The sequence below is a fragment of the Myodes glareolus genome, chromosome 19, assembly GCF_982192425.1.
Source record: "Myodes glareolus chromosome 19, mMyoGla1.1, whole genome shotgun sequence".
Classification (NCBI taxonomy): Eukaryota; Metazoa; Chordata; class Mammalia; order Rodentia; family Cricetidae; genus Myodes; species Myodes glareolus.
This window is the reverse complement of record NC_142044.1, coordinates 38,345,449-38,370,624: the sequence shown is the minus strand read 5'-3', so window position 1 is coordinate 38,370,624 and position 25,176 is coordinate 38,345,449. Positions and strand designations below refer to the sequence as shown.

Sequence of the window (25,176 nt, the reverse complement as noted above, 5' to 3'; positions counted from 1 at the left end):
CAACAACAACAAAATACTTTAAAAAGAGATCTTTAGTGTGATATGCGGATTACCTACCAATTTATTTATCCTGGAACTGGATTTTCAGACAGTTGTGAGCTGCCATGTGGGTGCTGGGAATTGAACCTGGGTCCTCTGGAAGAGCAGTCAGTGCTCTTAACCACTGAGCCATTTCTCCAGCCCCCTTACATGCCAATTTAGACATCCAAATAGTCCGTCGTTCACTGAGTGAGAGGGGAAGTATGACTTTGCATGTTCCTGTATCTTTTTCCGGACCTTGCTTTATTGCCTGAGATTTCAAGGTTCTAGATTTAGCTAATGAGGAAAACCTTGGAGGGTGTGGAGTGGGAACGAGGGGACATCTGGAACCGTCCAACTCTGGGACCAGGAGCTTCAGTTCTTGCCAAGACCGGCCACTAGGGGCCGCTGTCCGAGGGAAGCCCCAGTGCGCAGGCGCACAGGCGAAGTAGTCCGGAACCCTGTTTCACAACTATCAGGTCGGTCCTCCTAGAAGGCGGGTCCGGGCAGAAAGCGCAGGCGCAGAGACTCGGAACCTGGTGGCTGGGTTTGCGCGCGCGGCCGGGCCGAGTCCGCTGCCGTCTCTGTTCCCCCGAGTCGGCGGCTCCGGCGTGACAGTGGCGGCAACATGTACGCGGTGTACAAGCAGGCACACCCACCCACCGGGCTGGAGTTTGCCATGTACTGTAACTTCTTCAATAACAGTGAGCGCAACCTCGTGGTGGCCGGCACCTCGCAGCTCTATGTGTACCGCTTGAACCGCGACGCCGAGGTAAGCCGCTTCTCCAGAGCGGAGATGCCGAGGCCATACCGCAGTCACCTCGGCAGGTTCCCTAGTGCAGGAACCGAGCTTTGCCTACGGTCACTTGTCCCCAGTACCGGTTCTCCACTACCGTGTTGTTTGGCCTCGTCCTACCTTTGCGGGGATGCCCCTACCTACGGTCTCCTACTTGTTCTTTGGCATTTCCAGCAGGTTGTTGCAGACCTTCCATGTGCTTAGAAGTAAGAATATGGCAGTGAACCAGGCCCTTGTGGGAGATGACCGTTTAGTAAATGAATACACACAGACTGCCGCAGTGCCTCCGGGAGTTAGACCTGGTGAAGGAGGCTGGGCGCTTCCAAACAACCAGAGGGCTTCTGAGACTGAGCAAGTTTGTTGTGGGAAGGAAAACTTCTCCCTAAAGGAGCAAGGCTGGATGTAACTAGGGGACCGACTACTGGCAGTAAAGTGGAACAAACCCATCAATAGATAAAATATAGGAGTGCCTTGGTTGCTAGAGTGGCAGCAAGTGGTTCAGGAAGCCTTCTTTCAAGAGGCAATTTCCGTGGGTCTTGGTAATACAGGCCTTCAGTCTCGGGCAGAAGCATACAAATTTCTGGATGTTCCGGTCTAAACTGGTTGCAACCCCGCCAGGGCTATATAGTAAGACTCTTTCTCAAAACAAAACAAAACAAAATAAAAAATGAAGCCAAAAGGCAGTTTCTTCCCTTTTTTCCCTAAATTTTTAAAATTGGTTTATTCATTTGATTTTATGTGAATGTTTTGTCTACATATATGTATGTACACCTAATACAGACAGGGAGATGCAGTGTCAGTGAGGAAGCAGACCTGGGCAGGGCTGCAGGGAAATCTCACCTCTGTAAAAGTGATTTAAATAGACAAGGAGGTATGAAGTATGCGGTGGTGGGGGTAGACAAAGTGGCATAGAGGCATGGAGGAAGGCAGGGAGAACAGGTGAGAGGTAACAAGGGTGGGGCGCCATGCCACACTCTCCAAGAAGGGAATTCTGGCGAAGAAATGATTACAGAGGTCCAAGGAGACCAGTCAGGAAGTAGCTATAGCTCTTAGGCAAGAATTAATGGTGGCCTGGACCAGTGTAGCCATGAGGTGATGGGAAGACATCAGGTTCAGGATAAATAGAATAGAGGTTCAGGATAAATAGAATAGAGGTGGTGTTGGAGGGGAGCTGAGAATGATGCCAGGATCTTGTCAGTTTTGTGGGTAACAGGTCTGTATTTGGTCTTAGCAGTTACAGGTGTAGTGTTGCTATTCCATGGTGGCCAGGAGTAGGAGCTGGAGTTACAGGTGCTTGTGAGCCTCCTGATATGAATGCTAAGAACAGAACTCAGGTCAAGAGAGAGCTTTAAAGGCGAGGGAGAAAGAAACTAACTGTACACTTGAAATTAACGGGAGTGTTTGAGACAGGGTTTCTTTGTGTATTAGCTCTGATTGTCCTGGAACTTGCTATGTAGACCAGGCTGGCCTTGAACTCACAGAGATCCTCCTGCCTCTGCCTCCCGAGTGCTGGGAATAAAGGGTGCATCACCACTGCCGGACTGTTTGCATTTTTAATGGTTGGGGTACGTTCTAAAGATAGATCCTTGAGAACAGGCCTGTTCTGGCACTTAGCTGGCTTTTGGGAACCTGTTCCCCATGCTTGATTACCTCACCTAGCCCTCATGCAGGGGGAGGAGTTTGGTCCTACCTCAGCTTGATGGGTCCTGCTTTGTTCAAGACCTTGGGAGACCTGACCCTTTTTGAATGAAGTCGGAGAAGTGGATGGGGAGGGGGATAGATGGGGATCAGGGGAGGGGACAGGAGGAGAGGAGGGAGGGGAAACTGTTGATTGGTATGTAAAATAAATGAAAAAAAATGTTAACTAAAAACAGGATAGATTCTTGAAACAAAAGCTACAGCTACAAATAGCAGCTCCATGTTTTCTGGCCCTAGCAGAACAGTTTGGCTACTCCTGTGCCACAGGCTCAAGTGCGAGATGACAGGGAGAGGAGATGATGGAGGCTCAGTTCCCAGTTCAGCCTCTGATTTGTGACAGGCTCCCTAGGATAGATAGGCAATGTGCCAAGACACACTGTGGTCAGGTTTGGACAAGTACAGCAGAGCCAGTCCGTTCCTTTCTGTTAGCCTGTTCTGCTGTGTGTGCCCACCCTGGCAGCTTATGGCCTAAGATTAGTCAGGCATCTTTCTAGAATTTGGGTTTCCAGGAGACCGAGGCTGAAGCTGCCAGGCACCATAAAAGCAAGACCAGGAGGACCTGATGTCCTTGCTCCCACATCCCGTCCTTCAGAGCAGCCCCCAGTACGTTTAAAGTGAAATGTGACCTTTTCTGTGGCTGTCTTGAGTCTGTTTCTGTGAATCTAGAAAATATAACTGTGTTGTGGGGACACCCAGTCTGGAACAGCTGATACCTGGAGTTGCCAGAAAAGCTCAAGGCCTCGTTTTTGTTTTATTGTTATTATTGGGATTATTTTGGTGGGGTGGGAGGTGGGTGGGGGGAGTCTTGCCATGCAACTCAGGCTAGACAGGAACTTAAAATTCTCCTGTCTTGACCTCCTGAGTAGTTGAGACCACAAGGTATGTGCTACCATGCCTGTTACCTCTTGATTCTAGTATCCCTTGATTCTGTCTCGTGCTACATAGGCTGGACCCTCCTGGTCTCAGGTGTGAGCCTGGGTACACAGCTGAGCAAGTTCGAGACTGTGTAGTGAATGACTGTGTGCAGCCCAGGGGTGGACTTCTAGGAAAGCTAGACGTGTGGCTCTCCAGTGAGGAACCCTGAGGACAGGGTTAAGATTTGTGAATGTAGGGCTGGAGAGATGGCTCAGTGGTTAAGAGCACTGATTGCTCTTCCAGAAGACCCGGGTTCAATTCCCAGCACCCACATGGCAGCTCACAACTGTCTGTAATTCTAGTTCCAGGAGACTCATGGCAAAACACCAATGTACATAAAATATAAATAAATAAATAAATAAATAAATAAATAAATAAATAAATAAATAAAGATTTGTGAATGTAGCCAGGCAGTGGCGGTGCACACCTTCAATCCCAGCACTCGGGAAGCAGAGGCAGGCAGGTCTCTGTGAATTCAAGGCCAGCCTCCTCAAAGTTTCAGGGCAGGCTCCAGAGCTTGCTGATGGCAGGGGCCAGCCCTGGGTGGACTTTCTGTCCTTCAGATGACTGTATTCATGGATGAGATAGGGATACGTGGTGTGTGACTTCTTACTGTTTCCTTTTCCCTTCCAGGCTCTGACCAAGAATGAAGGGGGCACAGGTAAGTATAAGATAGCCATTCTAGCCTTGCACCTGGGTGGGGTGTGTGTGGGTGGCCCGGAAACAGGACCCAGGCCTGACTTGTTGACCTCTACTCCAGAGGGGAAGGCCCATAGAGAGAAACTAGAACTGGTAGCCTCCTTCTCCTTTTTTGGCAACGTCATGTCCATGGCCAGCGTGCAACTTGCAGGTGCCAAACGTGATGCCTTGCTTCTCAGTTTCAAAGATGCTAAGGTGAGCAATATGAGTCTGGCAGAAGGTCCTGGGCACAGTGCTGTGTTGCGGGAGCAGTGTCGGGTTGGCGTCTGTCAGGACTGTCAGGATTGGTATTGAACGGGCTATGACCTCCTGCCTCTAGCTGTCAGTGGTGGAGTATGACCCAGGCACCCATGACCTGAAGACCCTGTCTCTGCACTACTTTGAGGAGCCTGAACTTCGGGTAAGTGAAGCCCAGGAGTGGCCCAAGCTAAGCCTAGCAGCTCGCTCTTGCATTTCTCTTCGACTGCCCCAGTGGTTCCCTCAGACCTTCTGTAGCCCAACTGATGTCCCCTGCCCCCAGGATGGCTTTGTACAGAATGTGCATACGCCTCGTGTACGGGTGGACCCTGATGGGCGCTGCGCTGCCATGCTCATCTACGGCACGAGGCTGGTAGTTCTGCCTTTCCGCAGAGAAAGCCTGGCTGAGGAACATGAGGGGCTCATGGGCGAAGGGTGAGTACCAAGCTGGGGTGGCTGTGGTTTTGAGCACCCTAGAGTCCTGAGTTTTCTGCCCTGTCCCTTTTTCCTGCTGACATTTTTGATCTGTAGACAGAGGTCCAGCTTCCTGCCCAGCTACATCATTGATGTGCGGGCTCTGGATGAGAAGCTGCTCAACATCATTGACCTGCAGTTCCTCCATGGCTACTACGAGCCCACCCTGCTTATCCTGTTCGAACCCAACCAGACCTGGCCCGGGTGAGGCCGGGACCCTCTCCTGTGGGCCCCCAGATATCTTGCCCAGTCAGGGCTATGTATGGAGGGTGGGGTGACTGGGTCTCTGGCCTTGGGAGTAGTGTGACTGCCTCTGGATGACCTACCTGCTGCTCTAGGCGGGTGGCTGTGAGGCAGGACACGTGCTCCATTGTGGCTATCTCGCTGAACATCACACAGAAAGTCCATCCGGTCATCTGGTCCCTCACCAGCTTGCCTTTTGACTGTACCCAGGCCCTGGCTGTGCCCAAGCCCATAGGTAAGGATATGGCTGTGCTGAATGGCAATGGGGGCAGGGGGCAGCAATGAACTGCTAACAGCAGTGTCTCCCTCCAGGTGGGGTGGTGATCTTCGCTGTTAACTCTCTGTTGTACCTGAACCAGAGTGTTCCCCCGTATGGTGTGGCTCTCAATAGTCTCACCACAGGCACCACTTCTTTCCCATTACGTGAGTGGGGTGTAAATAGGCAAAGTGGGATGGGCCTGGTGGAGAGGGCTGTGTTCAGGGCAAGACATCCAGTTTGCGTGATCAATGTGTACCCCGTAGGTACCCAAGAGGGCGTACGGATCACCCTGGACTGCGCGCAGGCAGCCTTCATCTCTTACGATAAGATGGTCATCTCCCTCAAGGGAGGCGAGATGTGAGCTCACAGCCCATGAACCCTGACCTTCGAGATGCCCACATTCTGGCCTTCTCGGTGCCTCTGTGTCCTTTGTCCACTTAATGCCTTTCCTTTATGCAGTTACGTGCTGACCCTCATCACTGATGGCATGCGTAGTGTCCGAGCATTTCACTTTGACAAGGCAGCTGCTAGTGTTCTTACCACCAGTGTGAGTAGAGCGGGGCTGGGAGTGCCTGGGTCTAGGTCCAGCTGTCTCTTAGTCACACCTCTCCCTCAGATGGTGACCATGGAGCCGGGATACCTGTTCCTGGGCTCTCGCCTGGGCAACTCCCTCCTCCTCAAGTACACAGAGAAGCTGCAGGAGCCCCTGGCCAGCTCTGTCCGTGAGGCTGCTGACAAGGTAATTGTCCACCATGTAGGGTCCCTGGGCCTGCTCTTCCATGACCCTGTGTGTGGGACAGCCTCAGGGATACTCATTCATTTTACAGGAAGAGCCTCCCTCTAAGAAGAAGCGAGTGGACCCTACTGCGGGCTGGACAGGTGAGAGGATGGACTAGGATGAGCAGGGGAGAGCCAGAGTCCACAGCTGGACTCAGCTGGACTCTATCTGCTGCAGGAGGCAAGACGGTGCCACAGGATGAGGTGGATGAAATTGAAGTATATGGCAGTGAGGCCCAGTCAGGCACACAGCTGGCCACTTACTCTTTTGAGGTAAGACTAGGGAAGGCAGTGGGTATCCACCCCCTTACTCTACCTGACCACTGCTGTGTCCACAGGTGTGTGACAGCATGCTCAACATTGGACCCTGTGCCAACGCTGCTGTGGGCGAGCCTGCCTTCCTCTCTGAAGAGGTACAAGGGGGCTGGGACTGTAGGTAAAGAGCCTGGAGGTGGAATGGGAGGCTGTGTCCTTACCCTACTCTGTAGTTTCAGAACAGTCCTGAGCCAGACCTGGAGATTGTGGTTTGCTCCGGTTACGGGAAAAATGGGGCCCTGTCAGTGCTGCAGGTATGTGAAGGTGGGGGTGGGAGACTCCTGGTACAACATGATTGGGCTGAGCCCTCATTCCTACCCCATCTTTATTCTAGAAGAGTATCCGGCCCCAGGTGGTGACAACCTTTGAACTTCCCGGCTGCTATGACATGTGGACGGTCATCGCTCCTGTGCGGAAAGAGGAGGTAGAAACTGGGCTGAGAAGGAGACCCAGAGGGGAGGGAATTGTGCGGCACCTGGGGACACGGGGCTAGACTGCGGCCCCTGGCCTGCTCCTCTCTTGGCCTCACAGGAAGAAACACCCAAAGCAGAGAGCACAGAGCAGGAGCCTGCTGCCCCTAAAGCAGAGGAGGATGGACGACGACATGGCTTCCTTATTCTTAGCCGGGAAGACTCAACCATGGTAAAAAGGAGAGCCTGGGACTAGGAACAGGGTCCCCTGGGGAAGGGTACCACTCACCACTGTCGCCATAGATCCTGCAGACTGGCCAGGAGATCATGGAGCTGGACACCAGTGGCTTTGCCACACAGGGCCCCACAGTCTTTGCCGGAAACATTGGGGACAATCGCTATATTGTCCAAGTCTCACCACTGGGCATTCGCCTGTTGGAAGGCGGTAGGTGGTCAGGTCTGTGCGAATGGGTCTTGAGGTGGTGTGGGCGTGCCACCTCACCCTAATGACCTTGTGTCCACAGTGAATCAGCTACACTTCATCCCTGTGGACCTGGGTGCCCCCATTGTCCAGTGTGCTGTGGCTGATCCCTATGTGGTCATCATGAGTGCCGAGGGTCACGTTACCATGTTCCTACTCAAGAGTGATTCATATGGTGGCCGCCACCACCGCCTGGCACTACACAAGCCTCCACTGCATCATGTAAGCCCCCTATGCTTGCTTAATGCCTTGTCTTCCCACTGCCTGCCCCCTGCCCTTGTCTGAACCCTATCCCGTTTTCTACAGCAGTCTAAGGTGATTGCACTCTGCCTGTACCGTGATGTCAGTGGCATGTTTACCACTGAGAGCCGCCTGGGTGGGGCCCGTGACGAACTGGGGGGCCGAAGTAGCTCAGAGGCTGAAGGTCTGGGCTCAGAAACAAGGTGCGTAGGGACTGGTATGTGAGCCACTGGTGTCCCCATGGCAGGCTGTGATGCATCTATTTGTTGGTTCCCAGCCCCACAGTGGACGATGAGGAAGAAATGTTATATGGGGACTCTGGCTCCCTCTTCAGTCCCAGCAAAGAGGAGGCCCGCAGGAGCAACCAGCCCCCGGCCGACCGTGACCCTGCACCCTTCAGGGTAGACCCCACCCACTGGTGCCTGCTGGTGCGGGAGAATGGCACCATGGAGGTGGGTGTATCTCTCTCTCACACACACACACATACACACACACACACGACAACCACAGCACAGTAGCCTTTGTTCCCAGTCTTAACCATTGTCCTCTCTCCAGATCTACCAGCTCCCAGACTGGCGGCTGGTGTTCCTAGTTAAGAACTTCCCTGTGGGACAGCGGGTCCTGGTGGACAGTTCTTTTGGACAGCCCACTACACAAGGTGAAGTCCGAAAGGAGGAGGCCACACGCCAGGGGGAGCTGCCTTTGGTCAAGGAAGTGTTGCTGGTTGCCCTGGGAAGCCGGCAGAGCAGGCCCTACCTATTGGTAAGTTCCTATCACCTGCCTCCCAAGGCCCTGCCTCATCCTCATGTCCCTCTCCTCACCTTAGCTGTCTCTGCTTGGCTCCCTCAGGTACACGTGGACCAGGAGTTGCTTATCTATGAAGCTTTCCCCCATGACTCTCAGCTTGGCCAGGGAAATCTCAAAGTTCGCTTCAAGAAGGTGCCAGTGGCTAGACCATGGTTGAGCATGGGGTAGACTGGAAGGCCAGGCCGGCAGGGTCTGAAGGACCTTGCACTTACTATGGCCTCTGCTAGGTTCCTCACAATATCAACTTCCGTGAGAAGAAGCCAAAACCATCTAAGAAGAAGACAGAAGGGTGCAGCACTGAGGAGGGACCTGGAGTCCGAGGCCGTGTGGCACGTTTCCGCTACTTTGAGGATATTTACGGCTATTCAGGGGTAGGCAAGAGACTTGGCAAGGGCCTGAATTGAGGGTGGAGCCTCACTCACAGTGCGCTCAAAGTGCCTGTCTCCAGGTTTTCATCTGTGGACCCTCGCCTCACTGGCTCCTGGTGACTGGCCGTGGGGCTCTGCGTCTGCATCCCATGGGCATTGATGGCCCCATTGACTCCTTTGCTCCATTCCACAATGTGAACTGCCCTCGTGGCTTCCTGTACTTCAACAGACAGGTAAGGAGGCTTGGCCTCCAGCTGTGGGAGCAGAGGGCCAAGGTAGTGGATATGGCTGGGGCCGAGGAACTCAACTGTGGCTTAGCCTGTGACGACAGGATGGGACAACGGGGTGTGTGTGTGTGTGTGTGTGTGTGTGTGGTGGACGTGACCAGTGAAGTCACCTCAGACTTGGTCCAAGAGCCAGACTGAGCTGACTTTACCTTTTGTTCTGCCTCTCAGCTGCTTTATGGCTTTGTGGCAAGCACATGCTTCTGACCTGTTTAACCATCTGTGCCGTCCAGATGGTAGCAGTGATTAAGGCCCTGATGGCAAGTGCTTTCCAGGAGCCAGTAACACAGAACCACTGGGGAAGGGTGGCCTGGGTCACAGACATAGGCTCCTTTGCCTATTTACTGTGTTACTATTGCTTCCAGTCCCCAGGGTCCTTTGGCCCTGGCCTTCCCATGCCCTGTGCTACTGTCCACCAACATGATGTGAGCTTAGACAGAGTCAGGCTACCAAAGCTTTAGCCTCTCCAGGGAACTACCGAACACAGCAATCCGGATATCCCATCATCAGAGCTAGAGAACATTTGGGGAGGCTTAGGTTCATTGGCTCCGGCCTTGTTCACCCCAGACAAAACTGACTTTGCTGCCCACGGCACTTCTAGGGTGAGCTAAGGATCAGCGTCCTGCCTGCCTACCTGTCCTATGATGCTCCGTGGCCTGTCAGGAAGATCCCACTGCGCTGCACAGCCCACTACGTGGCCTACCATGTAGAGTCCAAGGTCTGTCCCTCTCCCACATTCCCCAGGCATCTTCTGAGCCTGGCCTCTGGCATGTGACACCCCCTCCCACCTCAGGTGTATGCTGTGGCCACCAGCACCAACACACCCTGCACTCGCATCCCACGCATGACTGGGGAGGAAAAGGAATTTGAGGCCATTGAGAGAGGTATGCAACACTTGAGGGTAGGGCGGGGCAGAGCTTGGCCCACAGTCGACAAGGTGACTCACTTTTCCTATCCCAACAGACGACAGATATATCCACCCCCAGCAAGAAGCCTTCTCCATCCAGCTCATCTCCCCAGTCAGCTGGGAGGCCATTCCCAATGCCAGGTGAGGCTGGACCTACCAGGGGCTGCTCTCTGCTGGCAGCTTAGAGGTGGCAGGTGCTGACAGCCTGGCTTCATGCAGGATCGAGCTAGAGGAATGGGAGCATGTCACGTGCATGAAGACTGTGTCACTACGCAGTGAGGAGACCGTTTCAGGCCTAAAGGGCTATGTGGCTGCTGGGACCTGCCTCATGCAGGGGGAGGAAGTCACGTGCCGTGGGCGGGTAAGGGCCTTTGGGTGGGGGGCAGGCAGCCCCCAGCAGACTATCTGCCATCTTCATGCATTCCCTTGCCCTTCCAGATCCTGATCATGGACGTGATTGAAGTGGTGCCTGAGCCTGGGCAGCCCCTGACCAAGAACAAGTTCAAGGTCCTGTATGAGAAGGAGCAGAAGGGGCCTGTGACTGCACTATGCCACTGCAATGGCCACCTGGTGTCAGCCATTGGCCAAAAAGTGTGTTATTCCTGTCCTTCCCCTCTCCTGTCGCAGCTGCCTCCACCAGCTGCTCTGCTCACCATCTTCTGCCCCTCAGATCTTCCTGTGGAGCCTGCGGGCCAGCGAGCTGACGGGCATGGCCTTCATTGACACCCAGCTCTACATCCACCAGATGATCAGTGTCAAGAACTTCATCCTGGCCGCAGATGTCATGAAGAGCATCTCACTGCTGCGTTACCAGGAGGAGAGCAAGACACTGAGCCTGGTGTCCCGGGTACTCACAGGGCCAGGTGTGTAGGTGGGCACCAGTCCAGTGCCTGCTCTAATACTGTCCTTTTCCTTCCCCAGGATGCCAAGCCTTTGGAGGTATACAGTGTGGATTTCATGGTGGACAATGCCCAACTGGGCTTCTTAGGTGGGTGTGTGGGTCTGTGGGAGGCTATACTAGTGGGGTATGGGTAGCTGAGGCTGACTGTGTGTCTCTTTGTTCATCAGTGTCTGACCGAGACCGCAATCTTATGGTGTATATGTATCTGCCGGAAGGTGAGTGGCACCTCTCTGACCTCTTTCTGGGCTGGGTACCAGGCAGTGGACAGGTCATGACCTGAGTTCCTGTGCCCAGCCAAAGAGAGTTTTGGGGGCATGCGCCTGCTGCGCCGAGCAGACTTCCATGTGGGTGCCCATGTGAACACATTCTGGAGGACCCCATGCAGAGGTGCTGCTGAGGGACCCAGCAAGAAGTCGGTCATGTGGGAAAACAAGCACATCACATGGTTTGGTGAGTACTGGGGTAGGGGTGTCTAGGGATGGGAGGGTCAGCCTAGCTCACACAGCATCTCCTCAGCCACCCTGGACGGTGGCATTGGGCTCCTGTTGCCCATGCAAGAGAAGACATACCGGCGGCTGCTGATGCTGCAGAATGCACTGACAACTATGCTACCCCACCATGCCGGCCTCAACCCTCGTGCCTTCCGGTGAGTGTGCCCCTCCCCTAGTCGCTCCCCGCACCCTAGTTGTGCTCTGACCTCATGTCCACCATCCCAGAATGTTGCACGTGGACCGGCGCATCCTACAGAATGCTGTGCGCAACGTCCTTGATGGAGAGCTGCTAAACCGCTACCTCTACCTTAGCACGATGGAGCGCAGCGAGCTGGCCAAGAAGATCGGTACCACACCTGACATTGTGAGTACCACCTCTCGCCCTAGCCCATTTGCCTCGCCTGCCCTACCCACCCACATCTTTACCTCCCCATCATCCCACAGATCCTGGATGACTTGCTGGAAACAGACCGTGTCACCGCTCACTTCTAACCCTGTGATGCCACCCTGCCATTGTACACTTAGCTCTACCCATTTTGTATAAAACAAAAAGAAAACCATTTCTTTCAGATGACTGTGTGGTCATTGTGTTTAAAAGCCCCATACTGTGTTCCCCATTCCAAGCCACGGATTGCGAGATCTGCACTGGGCCTGCTCAGTGTGCCCAGGCTGGAAGCTCTGCTGGCCCCTGGCAGCGACCTACATCTCCAGGTACTGGGAGACCTCCTCAGCCTGGGGGGCAAGGCCCAGGCGGGCCAGAACACGCAACAGGAGGGCGGTGAGCCTCATGGCAAGGGTCTCCAGCCTAGGGGAGCAGGGTAAAGGGTCGTAAGTCAATGGGGAGCAGATCCTGGCCAGCCACCCATCCAGCCCCGATGTTCACTCACCTCAGAGCCACCTCAAACTTGAATGCCTCCCAGATGACCTTGATGTGGCGCAAGAGGCTGCTGCTGTAAATGCCATGGTATGCTGCACCCACCAGGCGGCTCCAACCCGAGACAGCACTGTATCAGATACACACATCAGCTTGCTAACCTGCTGCAGCACCTCCAGGCTTCTTCCCCTTGGCTCACCAACCTCTTGGCCATGAGGAAGTAGCGGTCAACGGGGGTGCCCAGTGTTGAGTTGATAGAACGCACTGTGTTGATGTTCCGCAGCACAAGTAGCATGGACCGGGGCAGTGCCTTGAGCACTTCCATTATGCCTTCAAAGTGTTCACGAGCCATGTCCTGCATGTAGGCCGCCTCCTCACGGCTCATCAGGTGGGAGCCCCACAGCTGGCCCAGGCGCACAGGTCGCTGCATGAGTACCTCAGAGAACAGCATATAGTCTGGAGAAGGCAGGAGGTCCTTTTTGGTACACAGTGGCAAGCTTCTGCCTGTTCCACAAACATTCACCCTTACCTTGTACCCCAAGTGCAGCTGCATGTGTCTTCATTGCAGCATCATCCCTCAGGATGATGGCCCGCCACAGTTGGCACAGGGAGGATCGGTCCCTGCAGGAAGGCCTAACTGAGCTCCAAGCTCCAAGCTGCAGGAAGAGGGGCCCAAGGAAGGTCCAACCCCCTCATGCCTGGCCCCATCTTACTTCTCATCCAGGAACTGGTAGAGCCCGTGGTCCAGGAGCACCAGCTCTGCTTTTCCATCTGGACCTTTCCGCACCAGAACTAGGAACACAGCATGTCAGCTCAAGCCACCCCTCTGAGACCCCACCCTGGGGGCTTTCCTACCATTGCCAGGGTGGGGGTCAGAGTGAATGAAGCCAGTGTAGAATATCTGTTCAGCAAAAGCCTGGATCAGCTTCTTTGCTACCTACGGAGAGCATAGGGAATGCATGGCAGCACCCACTGCCCAGCACCCACTGCCCTGCCCCATCATGTGATACTCACATCCTGTACTGCCAGCCCCTGTGCTTTGATGGCCTTCATGTCATTCACTTTGCAGCCCTCACAGAAGTCAGCTGTCAGCACCCGCTGGGAGAGCAAGAGGCTGCATGAGCTCAGCAGGCCTATGTTGTCCCACCCTCAGGGAAAGCTCTACCCAGCTCACCTTGCTTGACTTGTCCCAGTGCACCCGAGGGACCACAATATAATGGAAGTGCTTTAGCTCCTGAGCACAGCGCTCAGCATTTCGGCCCTCATTCTCGAAGTCCAGCTCCTGGGCCAGGGTCCCCTTCAGATCCTAGAGGTTATATATAGGCAGATAGTCACATCAAGGTTTAGCATTGACCACGGCTGCCACTCCCCACCTGCTATGGGTGGCACTACCTGTAGGACCCAGCTGAAGCTGAAGCTGGGGTGCATGAGCCCTATGATCTGCAGCAGGAGTTCCAGTGTGTGCACATCCCCATCAAAGCGGTCTCGTAGGTCAATGTACTGTACCTGCAGTAGACCAGGGGACACTGAGATCCAGAGTCACCACTGGCCCAGCATCCATTAGTGTGCAGCAGCATAGATACCTTTACAGCCACAGAGGTGCCATCATGTAGCTTGGCACGGTGCACCTGAGCCAGGCTTGCAGCAGCCATCGGCTGATAGTCGAATTCCTGGAAGAGTTCATTAGGCAGTGCCTGGAAGTCTTCAAGGAACAACTCATCCACCTGGCAAGAATGACCTTGGAGTCACTGCCAGGGCTGCAGAGGCAGGCAGCTCCTCTTTTCTCCTCCCCATCAGTTGGGCTCACCTCCCGGAAGCCCCGAGTAAGAGCTTTGTCCTCCAACACACGTAATGTCTGGATGTACTCGGGTGGCAGCAGGTGGTTGAAGGAGCACAGCCCTTGGCCCAGTTTCACGTAGAGGCCCCCGTTGCGGATGGCTCCTGCCACCAGGGCATCAGCCGCACGCTGGTGACACGCAGACATCACCTCCATGTACTCCGGGCTGTTCTGACCACAGGCATGGAGGACAGGCTGAGGACGGGTGGCCACTCCTTGGCTCCCCCAGCACCCTTACCTCCAGTGTTCCCCCAGCACCCCTACCTCCAGTGTTCCCCCTCCCCCCTACCTCCAGTGTTCCCCCTCCCCCCTACCTCCAGTGTTCCCCCTCCCCCCTACCTCCAGTGTTCCCCCTCCCTGCATGTGCTCAAGATATGAGGACAAACCTCTGCCACTCCTCGGAGGACAACATTTGTGCACCACCAGTAGTCCAGGGAAATGAGGAGACCAACCTTCAGAGACCTGCGGGCAGAAGTAGCTTAAGCCCCAGGCAGGCTGGGGATTGGGTTGGTTCCTGAGGGCCCTTCTGCCGTAAGCCCAAAGTCTAGCCTCACCCATCAGCCCCTGTACCCGAGGTGAGGCTGGGCTCACGGTCAGCCTCTAGTAACATGGGCCCTTATGAGCTAATGAAATACTACTCATGCCAGCATCCTTTGGGTGCCCACAGACTGCTGAGAGTTAGTAGGGAAAGGAATGAGACAGGCTGTTTTGGTATACAGCCCTGACTGGTCTAAAGCTCACTATGTAGAATGGGCTGGTATCAAACACAAGAAATCAGATCGCTCTGCCTTGTAATGCTGGAATTAAGGGTGTGAGCCGCATACTCAGCCATTTTCAGATATCAGAAATAACTTCAAAACAGAAAAGGAAGCAGGAGTGTTGGCAGTTTCCCTCAATCCCAGGTCCTCCTGAAGTAGGAGGACCACAAGACCTGGAAGGATTTGGCAATACCCTGTCTCAAAAGTTTCAAAAAAAACTTGGTGTAGTGGTGCATGCCTTTAATCCCAGGACCTGAGAGACAGAGGCAGGGGAATCTTTGTAAATATAAGGCCAGCATGGTCTACTTAACAAGTTCAAGGCTAGCCAGGGACACAGAGTAAAACCTAGTCTCAAAAAAACATGTTGGCTGGGTGGTGGTGGCACATGCCTAATACCAGCACACAGCTCACAACTCTGTGAGACTAGCCTGGGCTACAGATCTAGTTCAAGGACACCCAAAGCTACACAGAGAAACCCTGTCTTGAAAAACAAAAAAGTAGCCACGCGGGTAGTGGCGCACGCCTTTAAGCCCAGCACTTGGGAAGCAGAAGAAGGCGAATCTCTGTGAGTTCGAGGCCAGCCTGGTCTACAAAAGCTAGTTCCAGGACAACAGGCTCCAAAGCTACAGAGAAATCCAGTCTCGAAAAAAACAAAAACAAAAAAAGGAAGAAAAAAGTTAAAAAAAAATAAATAAAAGAAGAGAGGCTGGGAGATGCAGAGAACCTGGAAATCCAGGAAAACCCATGTTTGACTGTCCCCCCAACACCTGGCCACAGCCCAACTTGGTCCTAGCAGTAAGCCGTGAAGCTCATTTCCTATTAGTCAGGGTGGGCTGTACAGCAGTTGTCAGGAACATGCACGCCCTGCACAGTGTGGTGAGAGCAGCAGAAAGAGAGAAAGGCACTAGGCTCTGTTCTCACCAGTCGCAGGGCTGTGAGAACTTGGGGCCCACAGAAACAGGAAACTGTTCAACCTGTCAGTAGGGATGCCTCAGAGTTCCAGGCAGGACCACCCAGGACAGGTGTGGGGGGCCTCAAGGCTGGAAACAGGTATCCAACCACAGACATGCCCAAGGACTAGCTGCAATAAATCTCAGTGACACAGAGAGCCATCTGTCCCTGACTACCAAGTGCTGGGATTAAAGGTGTGCGCCACCACTGCCGGGCTTCAGTGACATTTCTTGTAAAATGCCTAAAGATCCCGGGACCAAAGCCTTCCCCAAGGCAGCACCAGCTCAGGGAGGAGCAGCGCTCAGAGTTACGTGGAGCAAGATGACAGACACCCTGCACCATGGGATCCTGACCACTAAGAAGCTTTCTCATTAGCAAAGTCAATGAGGCTGGGCCAGCATCTGCAAGAATTCCCTCCTTAGGAGGGGAATGAACTTTGTAAAAACCCTTTGGCACTGTGCTAGGAGTGAAGAGTCAATTCCACCCAGGCCTAAGCCTCCACATCTGGAACACCAGGTCCCCTTGCATGGTAGGGAGGGTAGAACAGGGCAGCTTCTCTACGTCCGGGGTTGAAGCCCTTGCCCTTAAGGCCACGCTGATCTGGTAAAGTCTGAGGGGACATTGTCCCCTGTCCTGTCTACATGCTGCTGCATTCTAACTGCAAAGTCCCAGAAGACCCCCACAGCCCTTGGGAGAGAGGAATGTGGAGAATGGCATCCCACCCAAGCTATACCAGGTCTGGCACAGCCCTCCTACCTGCCAAAGCGCCCAATGCCATCTACCACGAGTCGCAGTTTCCTCTTCTCCTGCGCCTCTGCCACGAAATAGCGGGCTCCGAGGAGCAAGGGCACCCCCACTGCAGTGGCAGAGAGTGTCCTCCTCCACAGCAGCCTGGTTCTTGAGGTCCTGAGAGGAGACATGGGCAGGTGATGGAAGTGTTGCTCTCCCATAAGGGAGCTGGGGCCTCAGCTTCCCTCTTTCCCAGAGTATTGTCTACGGGGTCATGTAGCCACCAGAGGACACCCAACACAAGGCCCTTTTCCTAGACCTCACAACAGCACAGATGCCAGATGCTGTCTCTTGGGCAGGTCAGTCCAGATCTGCAGTCTGCAGACTGGACCACCATCCCCACTGTGATGGTGTGAGAGATCCTAATGGAAGTGAGACTTAGTGCTGCTAAAGTCAGCACAGACCAAACTGAGCAAAAACTTAAAACAAGAGCAGACTAGATCCCATACTGCCTACAACAGCAAATATCCACATATGCTGAGCACAACAGCAGCAAGAAAATCGCTATGTTCACACACAGTCTCCTCTCTGCCACGGTAGGCTAGAAGAAAGGGCCTTCCAGCCGGGTGGTGGAGCACACACCTTTAATCCCAGCACTCAGAAAGCAGAGGCAGGTGGTTCTCTGTGAGTCTTGAGAGTTCCAGGACAGCCAGGGCTACACAAAGAAATCCTATCTCGAAAAACAAACAAGAAAAAAAAAAAAAAGAAAAGAAAGAAAGAAATAAAGAGAGGGAGGGAAAGAAAAGAAAAAAGGTGGGCTTCCTCCTTCTCATAGAGCCATGCGGTCCCCACACCTCTTCTGCTGTTCTCAGCCCTTGCCTGATGCCCCACTGAGGCACTCCCATTCCCCACCTCTAAATGACCCTGTGTATCTGATGGAATGAGCACCCCGATTTGTAGTCCTCCCAATGTGTCAGTGTGTGCTCATCATAAAGTTCTTGTGGGGAGCACCTGTCTCTAGAGTGCGACCAATCACAGCTCAGAACCCTGTGGTCTCAGGCTCCGAGACACCACAGACACAAACACATCCTGTTTTGGGGTACAGGAGAAAAGTTCCAGTGTGGGGGGCCTCCTCATCGTTGTGGTTTACACAGAGCCGCCGTCTGGGAAGGGCGCCTGCCTTTGGCTGCGAGGGTCTCATTACCTGGGCAGTGGGCTCTTGAAGTTCCTCCTGAAGAATATGGCAGGGCATGGCCAGGGCTTCTGCCTGCTCTGGAGCAGGGCACAGTGGAAGTGGCACAGTCGCATCTGGGAAGGAGGCAGATGGCAAGGCTTGGCAGAGGCAGGGACACGGGGTCATAGCCTAGCACCTGCATCAGCCTGGAGCAGAGCTACACCAGACAGTACGCTCTGAACTCTCACTCAGTGAGGGCTGACCATGCTTCCAGAGCTCTGGGCAGGAAGCTGCCTGGACACCGGTCTTAGAAGACGCAGGCTGCCTACTGGATGAAGAAGCTGGAGGCAGGAGAAGAAAGACCTTCCTGAAAATGCCTCATCTTTGAGGGAAGAAAATTTGTCCAGACCTGGCTTGTCTGTGATAAGGGCCAACATCACTTCTGAGGTAGCACCCTTAACCTGTCATTTACTATTTCTTAGTGCTGACCACTAGCCGATGGCCACAGAAGTGGGCCACATCGTGTCAGCAATGCCCACCCACCGATTCTAAGAGTGGTCTCACAGGAGTGGCTTTTGTGTTGGAATCTTGTTCTGAAAGCAAAAAGAGTCAAGGAGAGCTGAAATCTGGAAATCCGGGCCAAGCCATAGCCGGGGAAGTCACAGGCCCAGAGAGGAAGTGGTAGTTGCTGCTTTGTTAAAAGGATATGCTGTGCCCATCCAACTGTCTTCTAAATGATCATGTTCACGTCCATGGTGATAGATTAGCGCCACTATCACCGCTCGCCACAGAGCTTCTTGCTGCAGCGGGCAGCAATAACTGCACAGACTCAGAACTGACCAAAGTGTTGAGAATAAGCAAGTGTGGTTGTGGAACATTTGGCCTTAAGTGGGACTTCTACATCACCCCTTCCAATGCTCAGGAACACTACGGGAGAGACGAAAGAGCTGAGGATGGGACAGGGTGCTCTGGAATGCTCTTCTCTGGGCACAGCATGACTACTGCACTCCTGAACACATAACCTTTGTAAGACTTGCATAGGACTGGACCCATCAATACCCTGTCATGGGGAAGAGGGGGACTCTGCAGTAAACCACTGGTCAGCTGCCCAGGCTCCTGACCATAGTGACACATACCCTGTGAACGAGAAAAGTGGACTAGTTGGAAGAGAGGGGAGCATCTAGAGTGGGAAGAGGAGAGAGAATAGTGGGAGGGGAATGTAATTAAAATACATTATATACATGCATGAAAATCCTAGAACGAAATTCATTATTATGGGCTGGGCATGGTAGTACATGCCTTTAATCCTAGTGCCTGAAAGGGGCAGATGGATCTCTGAGTTAGAAGCCAGTCTGATCTACAGAGCAAGTTCATGGCAACCAGGGCTATACAATGAGATCCTGCTTCAGGAAAAGGGCTGAGGTTCGGAGAGATGGCTCAGTGGCTAAGAGCACAGGCTGCTCATCCAGAGGAGTTGGGTTTGAATCCCAGTACCCACATGACAGTTCACAACCATCTAAAACTCCAGTTCCCGGAATCTGTTGCCTGCTCTGGCCTCCACAGGAACCAGGCATGCATGTGTACACAGGCATGCACACAAAACACGTAACCTCCGCAGGAACCAGGCATGTCTGTGTACACAGGCATGCAAACAAAACACATAAAATACATTTTTTACAAACTTTTAAGAAGAAACTCATTATTCTGTATAATTAATATATATTAATAAAGCATCATCATCATTATTACTTGAGATAGGATCTCATTATATATCCTTGGCAGGCCTGGAACTCAATACATAGACCAGGTTGGACTCAAACTCACAGAAATCCACCTGCCTCTGCTTTCCAAGTGCTGGGACTAAAGGGGAGCATGAAGCTGGAGGGCGGCGCAGTGGTTTAGAGCACTTGCTGCTCTTCCTGAGGGCCAGAGCTTGGTTCTCGGCACCTGGGGGGCAGCCCACAACGGTTGTGACTCCAACTCCAGGGGATCCCAGGCCTCTGGCCTCTTTAGACACTAGCACTCATGTGAACATACCCACATGCAAACACATAAATACCTACACAAAATTAAAGTAGTAAGTGTAAAATAAATGAAAATTTAATAAATGATAAATCTTTAAAAGCATCATCCCACACCTGGCTATAAAACATTTTTGAAAAGATACAAAGCAAGAAAAAAAAAAAAGAAAGAAAGAAAGAAAGAATACAAAGCTGGGCACTAGCGGTGCACATCTTTAATCCCAGCTCTCAGGAGGCAGAGACAGGTGGATCTCTGCCTCAAAAACAAACAAGCAAGCAAACAAGTTTGCCCTGGCAGGTGTTGTGGAGCATGCCTTTAATCCCAGCACTCAGCACTTAGGCAGCAGAGGCTGGAAAGATGACTCAGATGTTAAAGGCTAGGCTCACAACCAAAAACAATAGATAGAAGCCAGGCAATGGTAGTGCACACCTTTAATCCCAACACTCAGGAGGCAGAGGCAGGCGGATCTCTGTGAGTTCGAGATCTGGTCTACAAGAGCTAGTTCCAGGGCAGGCTCCAAAGTGACAGAGAAACCCTGTCTTGAAAAACAAAACAAAAAAACAAAACAAAACAAAAAGGTAGATGCAAGCATGAGGTGGTAGACATTCTGGTTTGGTCACTGTGTGGGTGTAAATGAGGAAACAGGCCCTGTACTCAATGAATATGGATACTCCTGTGGCAAAAAAAAAAAAAAAAAAGAAAAGAAAAGAAAAAAGAAACAAAAACTAAAATCCAGGGCAGCAGTCACCTAGTGGGCAAACAAAGAGAATCACTGAACATTTGAGGCCAGCTTGGTGCACAAAGGTAACCCCCGTCTCAAAACAGAAGTAAAAAAGGGGTAGCATGCACAGACCTGGTTCAGTATCCAATAGCACAAGGTGAAAACAAGTTCTAGACTATTTCCTATAATAACAAAATCCCAGGAAAGGAGGTAGCATTCTATAAAGGAGGCAGCTATTTTAGGGCAGGGCCCTAATCTAAGAAGACTCTGTGCCCAGGGTTAACCTGGCACCAGCTAGCGACTCTTCCTATGACCCGACTTGGGGGAATCGTGCTTTTTCAGGTTTCCTGTTTTGTTTTGTTGAGAGAGGGTCTCACTGTAGCCTAGGTTGTCATGGAAGAAGGGGGCTTTAAGGACCAGGCAGGTAAAGGCTCAAGATGTCATTCATATCAGCAGAGCAAATGAAGCCCTGGGAGACTCTGGACAGGCTCCTGGCTTTGGCACTATCTATGCAAATGAAGTTTCCTTCAATAAGCCTGGTCTCTTGCTTTGAAAAGCAATGAGAATGACTTACATTCACAAAGGATTCCCGAGAGCATGGAGCACTGCCCACCACACCAAACCTTATTCATATGTGTCCAGCAGGCGAGCGCCAAGGCCACACTGGGATCAAAGATTTCCCCACAGAGCACTTCAAGGCTCTGCCCCTGTGCCAGCTCCTTGCTGGTGTCCTCCGCTCTCTCCAGCTAACACAGATAACAGTCCTCAGACCACTTCTCAGATTGAACTGTTGGCTGAGAATCAGCTTCCCACTGTCTTCTTCTCCGTTTTCTTCTTCCTCCTTCTCTTTTTTTCTTTTTCAAGACAGGGTTTCTCTGTGTCCTGAGAACTCAGCTTGCCCTGTCTTGTCTTGCCCTGGCTGACCTGGAACTCGGCTCTGTAGACCAGGCTGGCCTCGAACTCAGAGATCCGCCTGCCTCTGCCTCGTGAGTGCTGGAACTAAAGGTGTGCACCGTCTCCTCCAACCCCCAGTTCCCACTGCTTTATTTTTTTTTAAGACTTATTTATTTTATGCATATGAGTGCTCTATCTGCATGTACATCTTTAAACTAGAAGAGAGCATCAGATCCCATTTAGATAGTTGTGAGTCACCATGTGGTTGCTGGGAATTGAACTCAGGACCTCTGGAACCGCTGAGCCATTTCTCCAGTCCCCTCCCACTGCTTTTCAAATGGAAAAAAAACAAAAACAAAACCTGGTGTAGTTCTCTCAGAAGAGAAGTCAGACCATTTCCAACATGTGCAGACAGGTAACACCCTGAGCACACAGAAAAACTTTCACTATCTGGGGCAATAGAGGACTGGCTGAGATTCCAAGGGGCCGCTGAGCCAGGCTGAGAACAGAGAAGCACGGAGGCCGCGATTACTTGAGACTCATCATCCAGAAGAGAATGCACAAGCCTGTTAGCCAACAGATGAAGCTGAAAGAGTAAGGCAGGCGACACACAGCGACCTGAGGCAACAGAAGTCAGGAAGTCTCCCACATGAAGCCCTTCTGTGCTGGACAGGGCTCACAAAAACCTGCCCAGAATCATAAACTGAAGTCAGCATGAAGCCTCAGTCTTACACTAAGGCTGAGTGGGAAGGGCCTGAATACAGCCCCATGCTGACTTAAAGGAGGCAGCCGGGCTGAGAGCTCACTGTTCATGACCCAAAACTTAAAAGGTAAAAAGTCCTTCAGGGAGATTCATGAGTCTCAGGCTTGCTCATCTCCAACCAGGCCTGTGCTGCCTCAGCCAAGCTGTTAGCAGAACCTTGGGTTTTCTGGCAATGTTGGGACAATGCAGTGTCTAGGTGACAACTTCATATTGAAGGCATGTTGTAGAGGAGACAAGTATTGAAGGCATGTTGTAGAGGAGACAAGGCCGGCCAGATCAGTCCACCCAGTATGCCCCAGAAGGGGACTTCTGTCACACGGCTCATCTGTGAAAGGCTGGGGCGATGAATACACTCAGAACTCACAGGTGAGTCGCTAAAGGTTCACAGGGACATCGAGTATACAGGAGATGCCAGTTCCAATGACTGGTTACCACTGTCAGGGCTCTGGTGAGCACACAGTCTTCTCCTCCATTGCCAAATGCTGCAAACTACTCTTGCAGGCAAGGCCTGAAGCCCATTTCCCACTGCCTTCCCCCATAATCTCTGAAGAATTAGCATTGCAATTGAAGCCTCCTCACTTGGGATGTAGAACAAAGATTCTTTCAAGAGGCACCTGTAGTGTCCTCTGCCCCACCAGGGCAAAACTCAGGTAGGAGATGCCAGTCATGACGCCAAGTAGATAAAGCCCTGTGCTGAAAACTCCAGAGTTACCATCCCCTTCGAGGGTTACTCAAATGCTTGGGTCCTTCTGGGATAGGCTCCGCAGCACCCAGTAAGCTATCTTCTGAAATCCCCATCAAATGAGAAAGAATGTTAGGCCCCAAAAGGCACTGGGGGTGAGGAGCCAAACCTACAGCCAAACCCCAAACAAATCCCGAACAAGAGCTGCCCAGTGTTGTGGTCCACAAGGCCTGCAGTTCTGTCCTCAAATACAAACCCTGACCTACAAGTAGCCCCAGGAGTGTGGGGAAAAAACCACAAGAGATAAGGAGAGGAGGAGGGTCTTCTGGAGCAAAACAAGGCCACAGGGGCAGGGAAGTGCAGAAGGAGGGACTCAGATAAGAGGGTTAAAGACACTGTTTGCCCAAGCTCCACCTGCAGCTGCTGCGCTAGCCAGTGAACACTACATAATCAGCACTGGGGAAAAGAAAACCTTCATTGTTGAAGTGACCCTTCTCTCCAGGTCCCTGTGATGCCCACAGCTCTGGACGCGACCACCACACTGTTGGCCAGCAGACAAAAGGTTGACAGTACATTCTCTCCTACCAGAACACGCCCCTTTGAGCAAGTCCACATCAGCCAGCGGTGACTGTGTAGCCCTATCACCCATTCCAGTTTGGACAGAGTGCCATCAGCTCCCTGCACCTGGTTCTTGTGTTGCTGTTTGTTTTTGTTCTTTTTGTTTGTTTGTTTTTTAAGACTGGGTCACACTGTGTGGTTCTGGCTGGCATGGAACTCACACTGTGGACCAGAATGGCCTTGAACTCAGAAATCCTCCTGCCTCTGTCTCCCAAGTGCGGTGCCACTGTGCCTGGTGGTTCTCAGGCTTTTTACAGGGAATGTGTGGCTAATCTGTCCGCAGAAATACGCAGTCAAGAGTTCTTCTCCAGAGACTGCATGAAACAGCAAAAAGTATAGCCTAGGAGAACTCTCCAGTCAGACTCAGTAGGTGAGAGGAAGGTGAAAGATGTCCAGATGATCCAGTCTGCACGTGACAGGAAGTCACTGCCAAGACTCAGGGCCCCCCAAAACGTGACCAGACGAAGAAGTTTAACAGGACAGATGGCCAGTGCACCTCCTTATTCAAAAAGTCTGGAATGTTTGGTTGGGGGCTTCACCCAGATCCTGGCATCCATTAACACTCACCAAGAAGGAAACTGAGGCATTTCCCAAAATTGGGAGGGGACAGACTGGGGACTGGAGCTAGAGGGAGTAGGTGTCATTAAAAGGACACCAGCCCACAACAGTGACCTGCAAGGACTAATCAGAGGTTAAAATCTGCCTTTCCAAAAGCACGCCTTTGATCCCACCATCAGGAGGCACAGGCAGGAAGGTCTCTGTGAGTTCGAGGTCAGCCTGGTTTACAGAGTTAGTTCCAGGAACCAGGGATACAAAGAGAAACTCTGTCTCGAAACACAAAACAAAACAAAAACTTGCCTTTCCACACCCCACGGCTGTCGTGAGGACTAACATGATTATGGGGAGAAGTCGTGCAGTTCTAAGGAGCTGTGCTAAAAGCCAGCACGGGTTTCTTCTCCCTGGGTCTTCAACTGACAAGGTGCCATCAGAAAGCACGCCCACCGTCGGGCAGCTCACTGCAAGCCAAAAGTTAACCCAACTCGGTGTCTACCGGTGTAACCTACAAAGCCAGATGGACTAGAAAAACAACCTCGGAGAAGTCCAAGTTTAAAAACAATACAACCTCAGAAATGGCCATTCTCCAAGGCCAGGGGACAGGCGAGGACATCTCCAAGGCCAGAACAAGGGGCCAATGCAGACAGGGCAAGCCAAACTCAGCGGGTGTCATGGGGGCGTCTCCTTCCCCAGAAGCAGGTAGAGGGAACAGAGCAGCCTCCCGTGGAGACCCGGAGGGGGTGCGTCGCGGACAAGGGCAGGAGGGAAAGGACCCTGGGGTAAGGTCAAGTGATGCTGAGTCTTCCCAAAGGGGATCTGGGGAGCAAAGGGAGGCCGAGGACCGGAGAGTTCTCCAGAGCTTTGGTATCTATGGGTTGGGCCCGGGGCCTGGGTTGGGTCCAGGATCTCAGAGTACCGAGTTAGACCCAACGCACGGGTGTGGAGAGCACAGAATCAGGGCCCGGGATCAGGGCGTGCGGGGGCGGGGTCCTCACCGGCCGCCACATGTCCCCGGCAGCGGTCTCCTCTTGATTTCACCGCAGATGTCCCTGGTCCCCAGCCGACCCCGCGAGAGAGCATGCAATGCACATGCGCACCGGCCCGACACACGGCGCTGGGTAGCGTGAGGGGGCCACGCCCCCAAGACGTGCAGGCCTCTGCCTCGCCGCAGCGGCCCCTTGAGGTCGCCCGCGGCATAGCATCATAGGAGAGCCCAGTTTCATGCTCAGAGCAAGGAGGCACTTCGGAGTTTGTATTTGTTTTTGTGGTTTTTTTGTT

General features: G+C 52.7%; 2 protein-coding genes across 3 annotated transcripts; one reads left to right on the top strand and one right to left on the bottom strand.

Annotated features, from left to right (window-relative positions):
• The first annotated feature begins 548 nt into the window (after positions 1–548).
• Positions 549–11,889, top strand: Cpsf1 (cleavage and polyadenylation specific factor 1). The gene is made up of 37 exons (XM_048454572.3): positions 549–790; positions 4,061–4,088; positions 4,188–4,321; positions 4,446–4,526; positions 4,647–4,798; positions 4,895–5,041; positions 5,176–5,315; positions 5,393–5,503; positions 5,603–5,696; positions 5,799–5,886; positions 5,956–6,078; positions 6,167–6,218; positions 6,295–6,389; positions 6,455–6,529; positions 6,605–6,685; positions 6,766–6,855; positions 6,963–7,073; positions 7,145–7,286; positions 7,366–7,544; positions 7,629–7,765; positions 7,840–8,014; positions 8,118–8,324; positions 8,412–8,501; positions 8,597–8,740; positions 8,818–8,970; positions 9,623–9,739; positions 9,815–9,905; positions 9,985–10,069; positions 10,148–10,289; positions 10,367–10,519; positions 10,599–10,775; positions 10,850–10,916; positions 10,997–11,044; positions 11,124–11,279; positions 11,346–11,475; positions 11,546–11,684; positions 11,765–11,889. Exons 1-37 carry the CDS (start codon positions 647–649, stop codon positions 11,810–11,812), a joined length of 4,326 nt encoding a protein of 1,441 aa, XP_048310529.1. The 5' UTR covers positions 549–646; the 3' UTR covers positions 11,813–11,889.
• On the bottom strand, positions 11,881–25,031 carry Adck5 (aarF domain containing kinase 5). 2 transcript variants are annotated; one of them, XM_048454573.3, is made up of 15 exons: positions 24,894–25,031; positions 17,674–17,777; positions 16,497–16,646; positions 14,418–14,493; positions 14,002–14,202; positions 13,778–13,918; positions 13,587–13,700; positions 13,369–13,500; positions 13,209–13,292; positions 13,050–13,131; positions 12,908–12,986; positions 12,724–12,815; positions 12,398–12,650; positions 12,208–12,324; positions 11,881–12,125 (listed from the first exon to the last, which is right to left on the bottom strand). In XM_048454573.3, the coding sequence occupies exons 1-15, from the start codon at positions 24,903–24,905 to the stop codon at positions 12,020–12,022; spliced, it is 1,743 nt and encodes a 580-aa protein (XP_048310530.3). In that variant the 5' UTR covers positions 24,906–25,031; the 3' UTR covers positions 11,881–12,019. The 2 variants fall into 2 exon arrangements, with proteins under 2 accessions (XP_048310530.3, XP_048310531.3); XM_048454574.3 differs by lacking the exons at positions 17,674–17,777; positions 24,894–25,031 and having other exon boundaries at positions 14,002–14,197; positions 16,497–16,635.
• Between the last annotated feature and the right edge of the window lie 145 nt (positions 25,032–25,176).

Excerpts from the sequence above, each read along its gene's own strand:
- Adck5 (XM_048454573.3), bottom strand. Across the intron at positions 13,919-14,001 it reads TTACTCGGGGCTTCCGGGAG|GTGGATGAGTTGTTCCTTGA; the intron begins GTGAGCCCAACT and ends CATTCTTGCCAG. Across the intron at positions 12,987-13,049 it reads TGACCCCCACCCTGGCAATG|TTCTGGTGCGGAAAGGTCCA; the intron begins GTAGGAAAGCCC and ends CTGTGTTCCTAG.
- Cpsf1 (XM_048454572.3), top strand. The coding sequence starts at position 647 with ATGTACGCGGTGTACAAGCAGGCACACCCACCCACCGGGCTGGAGTTT. Across the intron at positions 7,545-7,628 it reads ACAAGCCTCCACTGCATCAT|CAGTCTAAGGTGATTGCACT; the intron begins GTAAGCCCCCTA and ends CGTTTTCTACAG. Across the intron at positions 11,685-11,764 it reads TCGGTACCACACCTGACATT|ATCCTGGATGACTTGCTGGA; the intron begins GTGAGTACCACC and ends ATCATCCCACAG.